The following is a 14,815-nucleotide window of genomic DNA, read 5'->3' as shown; positions in this document are numbered from 1 at the left end:
TTCTGATTCTGCAATAGTCATCCTCTATGGACATCTTAAATTTCCATGAGTCACACTCTGGTATTGCTTAATATCTGTATTGCACTTGATCACTTGCCAATGATCAGAAAATGCTTAGGCTTAACGCTAATTCAACTTGTCATCATGATAATATCCGAGAATCAACATAAGCATCGCTCATTAGCCATAAGGCCGGAGGGTCATCACGTGATGCAAAAAAGCCCCTGGTAAGTATCAGTAATGAACCACCCACAAAACGTGGGCCCTTGATTTTGCCTCCGTCAACTGGTTTTGACCTCAACGCGGGTCAAGTCTTCAGTGAAGCAACTCTTAACCATACAAGTGACTTGGAGCCTCATTTACCATGAGCAGGAGGCCATGGCGAGGGCAAACAACATAGTTATGCAGAGATAAACAGCAGCTTTGCTCCGGGCCTGCTCTTCAACATCTTCAGGCGAGTGTTTACATTTAAAATATACCGAGGGCTTATGTCCATGGGTGTTTATCCAGCTAGAACAATTGCCAGTGATCACTAAAGAATTATACCGTACCTCTCATTGCAAAAAGCTATGCATTGTTACACAAAATGTGAGCAAGCTACTCATTCAAGATGTACTGTTTACATTTGCCAGAGGTATATGCAAAGTTTAACTGAGTCTTCATGTCATTCATTGGCAATGTTTCTCAAAGTTGATACCAATACATTTCTCCATTTTCAGGGGAAGAGGCACGCTTTGCATGGTGTGTCAGCTCAGTAAGCACACAATATTGTTCAATATATCATTAGGTGATGTGCTGAGACCTGATAAAGTGCTTCTCTAAAGTCTACTCTCTCCTGACTTTCAATCCTCAGTGTGAGGAAGTTAGCAAGCCAAATGTCTAACTTCATTGGCAGTATACTGTTTTGGCCTCAGCTCCCGTGATGCCTGCAAGGTCGAATACAGCAAAGCATTGAAAACATTTGTCAGCGTTCAACCAAAGATAGATTCAATTACTTTTGAACCACTCAACTGCATTAATACAATGCTCACTTGCGTTATTATCAATCTAAAAGTGTAATCCCATTTTTGCAAGTCTATATACATGTTTTTTTTTTACAGTTAACTATACAAATTACACTTACATTTCAAATTAGGGGCCCTGGTGCTCCAATCCTCACCAAACAAGTTGGCCACAGGGCCATGAGTGATCCCCAGGGTCCAAGTCATTTATTGACACTGAAGTTGAATTATGTTTGTCACCTGGCTCTCCTCTGCAGTACTGGCAGTCCTCTCTAGATTGGAGGGTGCCAAGTACTGTAGAGGAGGAGGGGTGTTTGTTCATGTTTGTATTATGTTTGGTCTTATTTATGTTAGGTTCTCTAAATGAATTGGACCTGTGAAATTGAGTGAAGTTGTATATTTAATATTCCTAAAATATAGTAAGGTAGAAGAATTACTCGTAGGCTGTGTGGTTGAGTTAATTAATGACCTCACCTGTTTAAAAGCAGGATTGCTGCAGGTGAAGGCAGTTCAATCTCACTTGAGGCTACAGGGGATAACTGCAAACCAGGGAACAGTTCCTGCTTGTCTCTGGAGTGTATATAGTTTTCAAGTGTTCATTTTGTTTTATTTGAACGTTGTTTTGGCCAGTATTATTTATTTTTTGTACTTTGTCACATCAGGATCCCCCAGGGGCCACAGGCACACCACAGCAAGCGTGCCACAAACACTGTTCAGGGGTCGGCTGTGCAAATGTTCACAGCAGGGGCCAGGTCAGGGGCCCCCGGGGGCCCCAGGCACACTGTTGCTCCAATCCTCACCAAACTTGGCACACATGTTCTTCCATTGACAAAGGTGGAATCCGGTGTCGGAGAGAATATCTACAGTACTGGTTGACAATGGCAATAAAGTTATTTGAAGTAGACGGCCATAGAGTACTGAAATCTGATGTCAAAGCCACGTCCCATAGTTTATGAAGACATTTTAATAATTGTTTTGGTTAAAATATGTTAAAATAAGTTAAACCTCCCCAGTGTCTCAGTTTTCCTGCATAGCACCCCCGTCCTGTTTATAGAGACTTTTTATTACATATGCCTGCATCTGCTCTTCCCACAAAGCCTCATGGGTAAGGAGATGTGACTACCGGTATATGTATGCCGAGTATGTATATGTGCTATGACAGATAAATGCAGCTCCTCCCCGCAATCTCTTGACGACACCCACGAGAGACGGCGTTGGCTGCGAGTCTCAATTGAGAGGCAATTAATGGAATTAAAGGGCAGGGTGTGCTAATTATGCAGTCACTTCCCTATGCCTGTTAGGCAAAGGGAAGTTGTTGTTGCGTATCTGGAATTATACAAGCAGTACTGTTATGTACTAGAGGCCTGGGAACCATCATGAAAGTAGGCGTCTTCTAACTCTCATCTGACTCACATTGTAATATCATACAGTAACTGTAACTGCATTAAGATTCCGTTTTTATTGAGATTTCACAAAGGACAAATACAGTAAGTTGTCTATATCCTTAATTGCTACTGTACCTCCAGTTCTCCTCTACAGTATACTCATGGGCCCTCTGATGTGATGGGTAGTATTATAGTATGTGACGGTAAACCCTAAGATCTCCATATATGGAGCTGACCTGTTCTGACATTCCATGTTGATCCCTCCCCATCCATCCTTCCTCTTCGATGTCTCCATTTTGACTGATACCTGTCCATTTAAACTCTAGACGGCCCTGCCCCAAAGTCATTAGTGCAGCCGCGGATGCAAGGGCGAGGTCGCTTCTCACCCTCAGGTGTCATACTGGTATAATAGCCGTTAGGTGCTGTAGTCCACCTCAGAACGCCATCTCCCAGGGGTCTAGTGCCAGCCAGTTGCGTCCTGAGCCGCATCACAGGTGCCATATAGCATATAGTTTATCTGAGGTTAGGTTTAGGCATAGTTGTACTTTTAGGGATAAGTCAAAGATGGAGTGCCACCCTTAAACATGATTATCAGGTATTATTATAATATAAGGAGGAAGAACTTTTTCCAAAAAGTGTACAGTATTTGTTAAAATCATGCTTTTATGTGGACACGCCAACCAGTTCATTAAGTATGCCTGGTTTGCCTGGTGGGTGTTGATGGGTGGTGATCCACCTGAACTGAAGCCACACCCATTTATGATAAAGGGTGAGGGGTTAGTGGAGGGGCTGATAGTGTGATGTCACTATATTACTGCCCGTTTGACTGTCAAGGGTTCAGCCTCCAGGATACAAAGTTAATACACCATTGCACATAAAAACGACTCCAGGGTGACTAATGAAGTACTGTCCCCTCATAGACACATGAAAAACTGGAAAAATACAAAAATTGTGGCACTCCATCTTTAAGGTCGACGCCCACAGAAAGAAGTCGAAAAGAGGTGTTTTTATTTCATCATTATTTTTGCTCTGTGTGTGTGTGTGTGTGAACATAATGCAAACTGTAAGATTGGTTCTTACTTCTTCCCTTTATCAACTGTGTTAAACTCATTTCGTTTTTCAATGTTTTTCTCAGCCATTAATTAACAAACCCTTTTCAGCTTAGATGTGCCGATGTCCGCTGTATGCCCTCTGTCCCAGTGATTGACGGGCTGAACTGCACTCAGAAGTTGAAAACTTTTATCATGTTGTATAAAATGTTGCTGGTTGTACATTAAGGGAGAACGGATCGTTATCAGTTTCATTGACAGACTATAAAAGGAAACCGTAGTACGTAGTTGATTAAGAGACATTCACTGCAGGAAATAATTCAAACTGCAGTGGAACACTTTCCAAGAACAATATAACTTTACTGGGAGACTGCTGTTCTTGCAGTAAGCTGTCTGTCCGTGTAATGACATTGGCTGTCATTACAGTATGCCATAAGAGTATACCTACCATACCAAGCCTCAGGTCTCTGTGTGCGGCCTAGAGGGCATCTGAGCATGTGTGGCACTACAAGTCTTACACTAAATGCGTTCGGGAAACCCAGCCAATGATGTTGCTGTCCGTCTGTTGCTGGCTGCTGCTCACTGGTGGACACCAATGTGTGTGACTGACCACCCCCCCCCCCCCTCCCCCACAGCACGTCGCAGCATGACACATTGTGAGCTTGTAGATCGTCTATTTTTGTGTGTGATACTGGCACATACCGTAACTAAGTATAAATCAAGCATTATCTCCAGACAAGGCAGTCTGGGGCCTGCACCGTGGGCCAGGTAAAGATTGATAACCCCCCCCCCCCTCCTTTGACCCCTACAACTTTCATTGAGGCAGACAAGATCGATAACTGTGATTACGGTATGTATGTCTACCCATTTTTTTAATAAATTCTATGCTGCCTGAACTGACTGACCAGAATACATTTGAGCTAGAGAAGCACTGCGAGTGACCTGAGAACCACCAAAATGCTAAACGGCAGGCCTGCACATCCACCGCTTCATTATTCAGGCTTTATGTCTGGACAGCTTGTGGAAATCTCAAGAATTAGACCTAAACATTGGGTGTAAACTTTGTCTTGGTAATTGATCTGCTGAGACTTTAACATATGGATTGTTTTTGTGGTGGTATCAAAGTCAATCAACTAAATAGTCAGCTTTTTAATTATTATTTGGCCCCTGGTGTGAACATTTGCACAGCCGACCCCTGAACAGTGTTTGTAGCACGCTTGCTGCGGTGTGCCTGTGGCCCCTGGGGGATACTGTTGTGGCCCCTGGGGACCAATCATGGCCTGTGGCCAACTTGTGCCGTGAGGATTGGCGCAACAGGGCCCCTAATATGGCCCGGGCCACATGTGGCCCCTGGTGTGACTATTGTCATGCCAGGTATTGTTTTCTTTCGGGGTGGGGGGTAATTTGGCTATTGGTATATACTGTACAGTATATCTATTTGTCCATATTATCCTCTTCAGCGGGCAGGTACTATGGATGCTGGTCTGGGTGAAACTGAACCCGTTAATGCACTTTGCTGCTTCTTAGTTAGAAGAGAGCTTGAAGTCTGGCTTAAAACAGTCCTCTCTGTAGGTCCTGTCCTTCTTTCACCCTGATGTATGTTATGGAGTAGCTGTCATCATGTCCTGAGTGGCAGGCTTGTTCAGTTGAATAACCAGTTGCTCCGTTGCGTAAATGACTGCTTTTGTTAATGGTGTGAATGTAATTAAGAAGGAATCGGCTTAGACGGCTCGAGCGTTTCTATCAACGCTGCCTGCCGCGTTCCATCTTGAATATTAGATGGCAGGACCAACAACGGAGTCCTGGAGAGAGCTCAACTAACCCTGCATAGAATCCACCCTGCTGCTTCATCAGCTGTGCTGGACTGGGCATGTCTCACGCATGGTAGGACGCCCAGCTGCCTTAAGGCACAGTGAGCTGTGTGGCAGGGTAAATGTGACAGAAGTGCACCCCGGAAACGCTTCAAAGACTGGTTCAAATATCAAAGTCACTGTTGAAAGCATGGACACTAAAATCTGGGAGCTTAGGGCCGCTGACAAAAAGCTCCTGGTGCTCTGCAGTAAAACAATGCACCTATTAAAGCTCAATAACATCAAGCAGGTTTGCTGCAAAGCATAAATGTGTTCGGCGAAAGGGCACCACGTCTGCCTACTCCTCTCTGCAGGGCCTCAGCCACATCAGGTCAGGAGTTTAAGTGTGTGTGTGTGTGTGTGTGTGTGTGTGTGTGTGTGTGTGTGTGTGTGTGTGTGTGTGTGTGTGTGTCGGCCACACACAAACTGTCACTGGGGAAAACGCTTGAATTAATAGGCTGATCTGTTTTTGGAAAAAGATGACGAAATCTAAAGCAAAATGTTACCACCACAATTTGTATGAATAATGAACCATGGGAGAAACAAACTAAAGGTCCGGAGGAGAGCTCTGCCACTCCGATTTAACCCTTGGAGATAATGATCAGGGGCGCTGCCGCTGACGTGCGCATGAGCCGTTTTACTTTACCATCTGCAGATCCATGATAAAGTGCAGTGTAAATCAGTGCAAATCTGTGGCAGGTGTCTTGCGACGGTGACAAGGTGGCTGTTTGTCAGTGGCCGCCATTACTGTCTAACTCTGCTCTGGGCTCTGAGGGCTGCCAGAGCCAGGAGCTACAGCCTCGCTCGGCATCAATACTAATCTGCATTTACACACGAGGGACAGACTGGCTCCAGGGTGAGGGAGAGAGAGTTTGTGCGTGCACTTGTGCATGTGTGTGTAGTTTGTGCGTGCACTTGTGCATGTGTGTGTAAGAAAGAGTGTGTGTGTGTGTGTGACTGTGTGTGTGTGACTGTGTGTGTGTGTCTGTGTGTGTGTGACTGTGTGTGTGTGACTGTGTGTGTGTGACTGTGTGTGTGTGTGTGTGTGTGTGTGTGTGTGTGTGTGTGTGAGACAGTGTCTGTCTCTCTCTTTGTACAGTAGATGTATGTACTGTATATGAGTTTGATGAAGACGACGTTCGCATACTGTATAAGTGTATGGAAATCTTTTCAGGTTCTATTCCCTGGTGGATGAGGACGGCTGAAAGTTAGTTTCCTTTGATGTGATGTGGAATTAGCACACGGCGTGCATTTCATATACAGCCTCGAGACTGACAGTGTTCAAAATGATGCGATGGTGCGATAGTGAACACCGCAGGGTAAAGGCTCATCTTAAACACAAAGCCAGTGCGACCCAGGAGCTCAACGCCTGTGGAGTAGATTTATAAATGACTGCAACAGCTTGCAAGGAAACATACATTCACACAAAATAGTGTACAATTTGCTGGTGGGCATACTCATAGTTACAAAGCCGTGGAAAGGAGTTTTCAGATGAGAGGAACGTTCCCCAAGACAGGAATTTGAAATGGTCGCAGGATTTTTGAACAACATTCTGTTCGCAAACAACTTGCCACAAATCTCAATGGACAATTTGTCAAGGCAGGTGGTGAAGGCTTTTATAGTCTGGCAACCATACTGCCTAACAGTGACTACTCACATTTTCAACAGCTGAGTTTCCGAAAGTGAATTTGCCAATAATCTATTGCAGACGTTTCAGAAAGTCCTTACATTAATCTTTTTAGCCTGGATCCACGGCAACAAACCACACCATGGTCACATGATTTTTAACAGTTGATGTGAGTGAAATATACACACATTTGTATGAAGGAACTACTATTGCGTGCATCTTTCCAATGCTACCAACCTAATAGTTTAGAGTAGCTTGCTTCTTCTCAAATTTATTTGTCATTATTAGTGCTTGTTAATAATAGTGTTGTAACATATTGTAGTTGACATGTAGTGAAGTGATGTTTGATGGTCAGCCAAATTGTTGGTGCATTGCTATCTCAAGTAGAGTAGAGTAAAGTCAGAAGCCGATCTACAAGCTCACAACGTATTGTAGGGATAAGGGGTTAAGCACTGATGAAAATAGGGCCCATAATGTAGATTGACTTATAATGGCGGCTCTGATATAAAAAATCTATCTGAACTCAACACATCACTCGTGTTCAACATAGATAGATGACATTACAGAGAGGCTCAGCATTGAGATTCAGATAATACTGATCTGCACCAGAGTATCCATTGCAAGGCAGTTTAAAGGAATTGGAAGAAGACACTCCGGTCTAATTCAAACCATGACATGGAGTTATACATAAAAGGTATTTGCAGTGCTTTAGGCCAGGGTTTCTCATAGTGGGTGCCGTGATGCAAGTCCAGGTGCCGCAGAATACTTTGATTATATTTGGAATTCATCAATCACTTTAAGTATATCAGTCCTAATGGAAATGTACTAAGTCTATTAGTGTAATTCAGGGGTACCGTAGTTTATAAAGTTATTTATAGGGGTGCCCTGAGCCAAAAAACTTTGAGAACCAGTGCTTTAGACTTATTATAAGCTTAAAAATGGACATAATGCCTTCAAACATCACAAATTAGAAATGAATGGGTTATTTGAAGTTTTTTGAACTAACCCATAATAACCCAAATTTTGTTCTATGAAATAACTAAATTCATAGAAATACATTTCATGGAACCCTATGGTAAAAAAAGCTTTGGAATCTGGCAAGGGAACCCAATGCCAATTCACTTAAGTTGTTTAGGACTCCAAACTGTTACAACTCTAAAATGGCAATGTCAAGTTTGGATGAGTTCCAATTCCAAACTATTGTGAAAGGCACTGAAAGCACATGGCTTTTCGCAAGTTGGCCAGAAAAGCATTTGCTCAATGAGGAACTCGCCACAAACGCTGTCAAACTGGAGGAGCTCCACTCGACTCGCTTACTATAAGAAGCACCAAAGTCTGGCGGAGGCTGGCCTTGTTGGCTCACTCCTTGGCAAGCTAGCTCACTCCTCACATAACGTCCAAATTAGTCTCCCCCTCACCCCCAACAAAAAAAATAAAAAGGCAAAAAGAAAGTCCATTATTATAGAATCATTCAATGAAGGGGTTGGGACCTCTACTCATCTCTTCTCTACTTCAATTTCCCTGCTTCCCCCGCCTCCTTCTATCTCTGGCTGTCTGTCTCGGCTTGAGATGTACTCTTTGTTCCTCTCTCTCTCTCTCTCTCTCTCGCTCACTCTCTGACTCTCTGTGACCCTGTTTCTTTCGTCCCCCTGTCTCTATTCCCGCCTTGCCGTCTCTGTGTCTCTCTCGTCTTTGTGACTCCTCTATCCGTCTCATTTCCCACCACGTGGAGACCGCTGAGAAGAAGGCAAAGAATCTCATCTCACAGAGACAAAAGCGTGGCCAGAATGAAGCAGCAGCCACACAGGAAGCTTTTCACTCTCGTTGGAATGTACCCAGCTTTGGCAACGTCTAGGCATTGGCATAGGGCACAATGGCGCAGCTCAAAATCAGCCCAGCATGTTAGGGCTATACCAGCGAGATCTCTATTATGCAAATCAGCGGAGTCTCTGTTGACAGTGTTACTAAGGTCACCTCGTAGCTGGCCCACGGTGAACGTACAGTCGGCAGACGGCGTGAGTTTGTGAAATCTCCGCAGGGTGCAATTATATCTTTGGGGAAATGTTGAGTGGGGTGTGGGATCTAAGGAACAGAAGAGCATGTCCAATTAGGTGTTGAGGGAAGTCAGCTTGCATCATCTTACCGTGTTCAGGTCTAGACTGGTCTGCACCCACTCCTTGGCGTCATTGTATTCATCCATCAGTCCCATGATGTACAGTGTGTCCAGAGAGTCAATGATGGAGGCTCCTCTTAGGCCACCTGCAAAACACACACAACACTTGCGTCAGTTGCATAATACTGTCAAATTATAGACAATTATAGACCTGCTTACGTCATACTCGGGGGTGAGAGAAACCCCACACTGTCTGGGTGTCAAGTGGATCAGTTGCATAATGTTGTCAAATAAGCTTATATTATGCACAGCAGCCCTTTCGGAAAGAAATTGGGCCTCTTACTGAGAGTACTACTACAGGTGTGTTACTCAGTTTTACACACCTGTGAGGGGGAACCATGAGGTTACCCGAACCACACTTTGAGACCCACTGGTATAGCAGAGTGTTTCCAGTAAGCCAACATGCACAATATCAGAAGCCTGACTCTGTTTTACCAGAATGGAGCAGAACCTTAACTGTCAGGCCTACTTGTGGGGAATTTGCAAAATCAAGCTAAGGCTGGGGTTACCATGGTAATCAATTTGCTCATTTGAGGCACGGCCAGAGCCTTTTCTGGTGGTTCTGGACAACTGCCTATCCGACTGACTCGGCGCCAGGCACTGCACTGAACCACGTGTGTGGTTCAGTCCAATGTAGGCCTACTACATACAGTACATAATGATATGATACAGTACATATATACAGTACATGGAGAATCAGTGAATTTATTGTAAGAAGATAAGTAAGGAAGTAAGGAAAAGTACAAAAGTACTGACATCCAAATATACTTAAAGTATCAAACGTACCCCAGTGACTATACGAGTGGCTATTTAACTGCTAAATGAGATAAGACCCTAGATAAGTGCGCACACACAGCTTTCAAGTGTGCTCTCTATTACTGGAATCTCCCAGTAATCCAAAACATCAAAGTGCCTCAAACGATGAAGTGCCTAACTTCTGTGGGGAAACTAAAGTTATAAATGGCACAGAAAACATATCTTCTGTCTGAGATATAATGATAATCATCATCATCATCATCAGATCAATCGCACACTCAAGTCTTTATGAAATCAAACACAGGTGTATGTAATCCTTTGTAAAAAAAATTAAAATGTATTGCTTTGATCTTTCAGATATTTCACCATGGTGTGTGTGTGTGTGTGTGTGTGTGTGTGTGTGTGTGTGTGTGTGTGTGTGTGTGTGTGTGTGTGTGTGCGCGCGCGTGCGTGCATGCATTTGCTTGCTCATATCTCCTTCAAGTGACTCATTACGCTAAATGCACTTCATTTGGAGCTATTCAATTCCCTCGCCTCATCCCAGATGAGATGTGTTCAGACGCTTTTATTCCATCCCAGTGGCCTTATGTGAAAATGAATGGCCTATTTCATCCTCATATGAGCAAATAATATGCAAACTTGGCTGCGCCTAATAGGTGTATCTCTGCACAAAGGCAGCTCTCCTTAATGAATTACAGAGTCCTGGGGCAAATTACCATTTGGAAGTTTAATAACAGGGAGCGATGACAAAGTGGGACTGTATGAATCAAACTCCTGCAGGACTTGTGAAGTGCTGCATATCGGAAACCACGCTAAGCCAGCAGGTTGAAATTATAGAGAGCTGAAAAACACCTTTGTGATCCAACTTTCAACGCAACCAAATGTTGGATACTGGGTCTGGCTGCACCGCCATGATGTAACCGCAAGCAACCTGGCATATCAAAGTATCCAATTCCTATGAGGGATCATTTTGATGCTCACATATGCAAATGGCAGTCCTCTGGGCAACCAGACACAGATGAAACAAAGAATCAGAATGCTGTGGAGCGCAGGGGCAATTTTACATGTCTTATTCTTTGCTCTCATTGGTCTCCTTCTAGTCTACAAAAAGCTGCCAGTTTGATCACGGTTGGGTAGACGGTTGAAGTTTGTCTGATGTGTTCTAGGAAGATGAGCACAGACATCAAACACTCACCATCAAAAGTTTCAATTCTCATGTATTTTCTCAAGTGTATTGTTTACGTAATCACTTCCTGTCCTTATAAAGCCCCCCCCACGCGACCTCCCCCCCGCGCCAACGACCCCTCCCTCTCGGCTGCACAGTACACGTACGTCACCTCCACAGTACCGTTGATGAGGTCAGCCGGGAGGTCAGAGGTAGCCTTGGACAGGAGTTAAAGTTCACACGGAACAAGGATGAATGCAACAATGTTCAACTACTGCAGTTTATTAGACCACAGCACCATTCCGCTTGATTTATATTCCGTCGTGTGATGGTGTCCAGTGCCATAAATAGCCGATCTACGAGCTCATAACGCGTTGCATCACACCGTGATATCCATCACACGTGATGGATGGATATGAGTCAGGCTTTAACCCATTTAGACCTGGGATCAGATTCTAAAAGTGTCTTTTGTGGTTTTCTGAAAAGGCTATGTTTCTATGTCAGTCGTTCTTCGATTTTTCAAAAATAGCAGACCTACAAGTGGCGCGCTATGAGCTTGTAAATCAGCTATTTTTCGATAGCTAAAGCATAACATAATGCTTACACCAAAAGGGGTTCCCACCCAAAATGGGTTAATGTAATGGTGTGTGGGAAAACATTGGCCTAAGCCTTCTGTATCTCACCAACGCCTTTCATAATGAATACCTATCAGCACAGACGTACTCTTCTCACCACTTGGACAAATGGCCCTGTCTACAGACCCACAGAGGGTCTGTAGACCAGTCTGTAGACCAGTCTACAGACCCACAGAGGGTGCCGTGACACTCGATTAGCACCTTTACGATGGTAAAACCATTAATGGGGTAAGCGTCAGAGTGCTAAACATGTTAGCCCGGTGCCTGATATACTGTGTGTGAACACCACCAGAATGATTTGCACATGCTGTTAACACATCAGTATGCACACATGTACACTCACTCTGCTAAAAATGCTGCTAAAAAATGAAATAAAAATGTGGAGACTGGATTTAATTCCTCCACGGAGCCTCCGGCTTGGACGAGCGCTCCAATGAACATAATCGACCATGTTCGCAGGTGGGAACGAAGCCCATGAGGGCGTTCTCTGTTGCTGCACGCTTATTGGTTGGCTGGGGCACCCGTTAGCTGATAGCTCTATGCCCCCCGGGTGAAACTCCTCTCTGTCAGGTGAAAGGAAGTGGCTGGTGACTCCATCTGTGTCACCAGCCATGTGTGTCACCCCTCGGGGGGTCTCCAAATGATTCTGGGGGGTCCCCAGATAATTGTCTTTCCAACACGCTAAACCCGCTATTTGTTTTAAATGTTTAATTTGCCGTTTTTGTATGACTTTTATGAAGATCCGGCTTTTTTCGCTGACATGGTGACGAGGCTGATGCGTTACGATGACATAACCGGAAATAGACCTATAACTGGCTTGCAAGGGCTTCTGGGAAACTGACTCCAATGCAAAGTGAACAAGGAGGTATGGACAATCTTGGCTCACTCTGCTCTTTGTTTGTGAGTCGCATCACGGAAGTGGCTTATGTGTCGCCTCAATAACAAACGATGGGACTATTTTCAGTCGGATAATCATGATACGGAACTAGAATTACAACGCATTGACTCTCCAAAGGTAACTGTAAACATCGGCAGCGACCGTAACTTATTACGTTAATTACAGCAATAAATGTGTTAATCTGGTTTCAGTATTTATTTATGATGTATTTTCTCTATTATTAAGGTTATTGTAGGTCAATTTGTATTGGGGTGGGGACTGGGGCAGGGGTCGCGATACATGGCCAAAGCATTTCCGGGGGTTCCCAGCCAAAAACGTTGAGAAACCCTGGTCTAAACCCTCAAAAAAACCAAGAGTAGGAGACTACAGAGACTGTATGAAAATGGAGGAAATTGGCAAAGACTAAATTAGGGAGAAAATCAAAAACAACGGGTGGGGGGGAATAACTTGTCAGCCAATATGAACCTGGCCTGGTTTGAATAGCAAAGCAAATTACTTTTATTTTGCCCAATGTGCAACCCTGTCTCTATTTGAAGACAAATGGCATGGCTGGGGACCGAGAGGAGGGGCATAATCAGATAGCTAATGCCCCTTGGTTCCCCCACACCCTAGGTAGCTATCTGCGGTCGTCAGCGAGGCGGCAGAGCGTGGAAAAATTCCTATTGAAAGCAGCACCAAAGCACAGATGATTGATTGACTGTGAGGAGGAAAGGAGCAGATCAATCCATCATGGCGTACTCCCATGGCTCTCACGGGCCAAACCCCAAACAGGGACCTTATTTATTTCAAGAGCCCGGGCGCCGGTAGCAGTTTGCCCAGGGGGTAACCCTGGCCGATGGGCCAAGAGAAAAGGGTAATAGGAAGGAATTATTGTGCATATAATAGTGGTGGCCATGCAGCCACTGCACAAGTACCCCCTCATGCATTGGACCGCTGCAGACAGATCTCACTCCATTATATCATGCAGAGGAATACTGAACGTTTGATGTATCCTAACACAAGATTCTCACTGAACTCTAAAACATCAGTCCCTTCCCTGTAATGTCTGACAACAGAAAGGTTTTCTCTCCCCTTTCTTTATTTTTTTAAGAACATTACTCTCCATTATGGTACATCATGGGTCAAAGAATAGTAATAGTAGTATAGCATCAGTGGAAAAATACATGCACGCTCAAGGAACATGCATCTTCAACACAGTTTGCTTAGGATCTCTCAGATGTTTAAAGCTATGAGTTACAGTACTATAATGTACAGAATTTAGACTGATTTGCAGACTTCGAATTAACAGGAGAAAGAACCTCAAATCCACACCAATCCTGCCATAATTAAATGTAATTAAATAATTAAATACATCAACAGTAAAACTGAGAAACTGGATTATTTAGTAAAGAATTGCTTCTCTGCAGTCACATCTGTTGTGTTTCCTCTGCTTGCTGATATACATAACGTGATTGAATGATTAATAGAATAAAACGGCAGATCAGACATTCTAATCACGAAGGTCTGAAAAGCATTCTGTAAGTATTCAGAGCTGATTAAAAATATAGTGGCACAAAAAGAACACTATAATTATCTCAGTGTTCTTTTCAACTGACATGAATAAACTAATATCTCCTCTTCAGTGTGTGTGTGTGTGTGTGTGTGTGTGTGTGTGTGTGTGTGTGTGTGTGTGTGTGTGTGTGAGCGTGCTTCAGTGTGTTCATGTTTGTGCGTGCTTGTGTGTGTGTGTGTGTGTGGGGGGGGGGGGGGGGGGAGCACATAGACAGCACAGAGCACATAGAAAGCCATCTCAGAGACATTGGCCAGTGGATGTTCATTTATCTTAGCTGGCACATGGTAGTCAGTGTGGGTCAGGTGCAGACATGAGTCCACATGATCAATCACTCAATTCCGTGTATGTTGTGTGTCGCCATATTACAGGCACTGCTCTCTCACTCTATCTCTCTCTCTCTCTCTCTCTCTCTCTCTCTCAATCACTCTCAATTTCTTTTTCTCACTCCCCTCCACTTATATACTGTACAGTACACACGCACACGCGCACGCGCACGCGCACACAGACACACGCATACACCATTGATGTATCTGTAGCAATATATACGATTCCCTGCTTGTTTCGATGAAACATCTACACCAGGACTTTCCCCACATCTATTCATCTTAGCCTACCTTCCCTCAGCCCCTCAGCAGATAATTCTGAGATGGCACCTCTACCTAGAAGGCACACAATCTAATTTAGCCGACTTTGATAACATGTCATCGGATGACTTCCACCGTCT

The 14,815-nt window shown here is 44.1% G+C and overlaps 1 protein-coding gene across 2 annotated transcripts in view; it reads right to left on the bottom strand.

Moving 5' to 3' along the window:
• LOC308319015 (mannosyl-oligosaccharide 1,2-alpha-mannosidase IA) overlaps positions 1 to 14,815 on the bottom strand; it is a 220,087-nt gene that overhangs the window by 79,232 nt on the left and 126,040 nt on the right. For both annotated transcript variants that reach the window (XM_080768811.1, XM_080768810.1), the window contains exon 3: positions 9,056 to 9,171. In XM_080768811.1, the coding sequence (XP_080624937.1) occupies positions 9,056 to 9,171 (116 nt within the window). The remainder of the gene's footprint in view (positions 1 to 9,055; positions 9,172 to 14,815) is intronic.

This window comes from Protomyctophum bolini (assembly GCF_963924005.1).
Source record: "Protomyctophum bolini genome assembly, chromosome: 7".
Classification (NCBI taxonomy): Eukaryota; Metazoa; Chordata; class Actinopteri; order Myctophiformes; family Myctophidae; genus Protomyctophum; species Protomyctophum bolini.
Note: the sequence above shows the minus strand (reverse complement) of the source record. Positions and strands in the feature narration are given on the sequence as shown.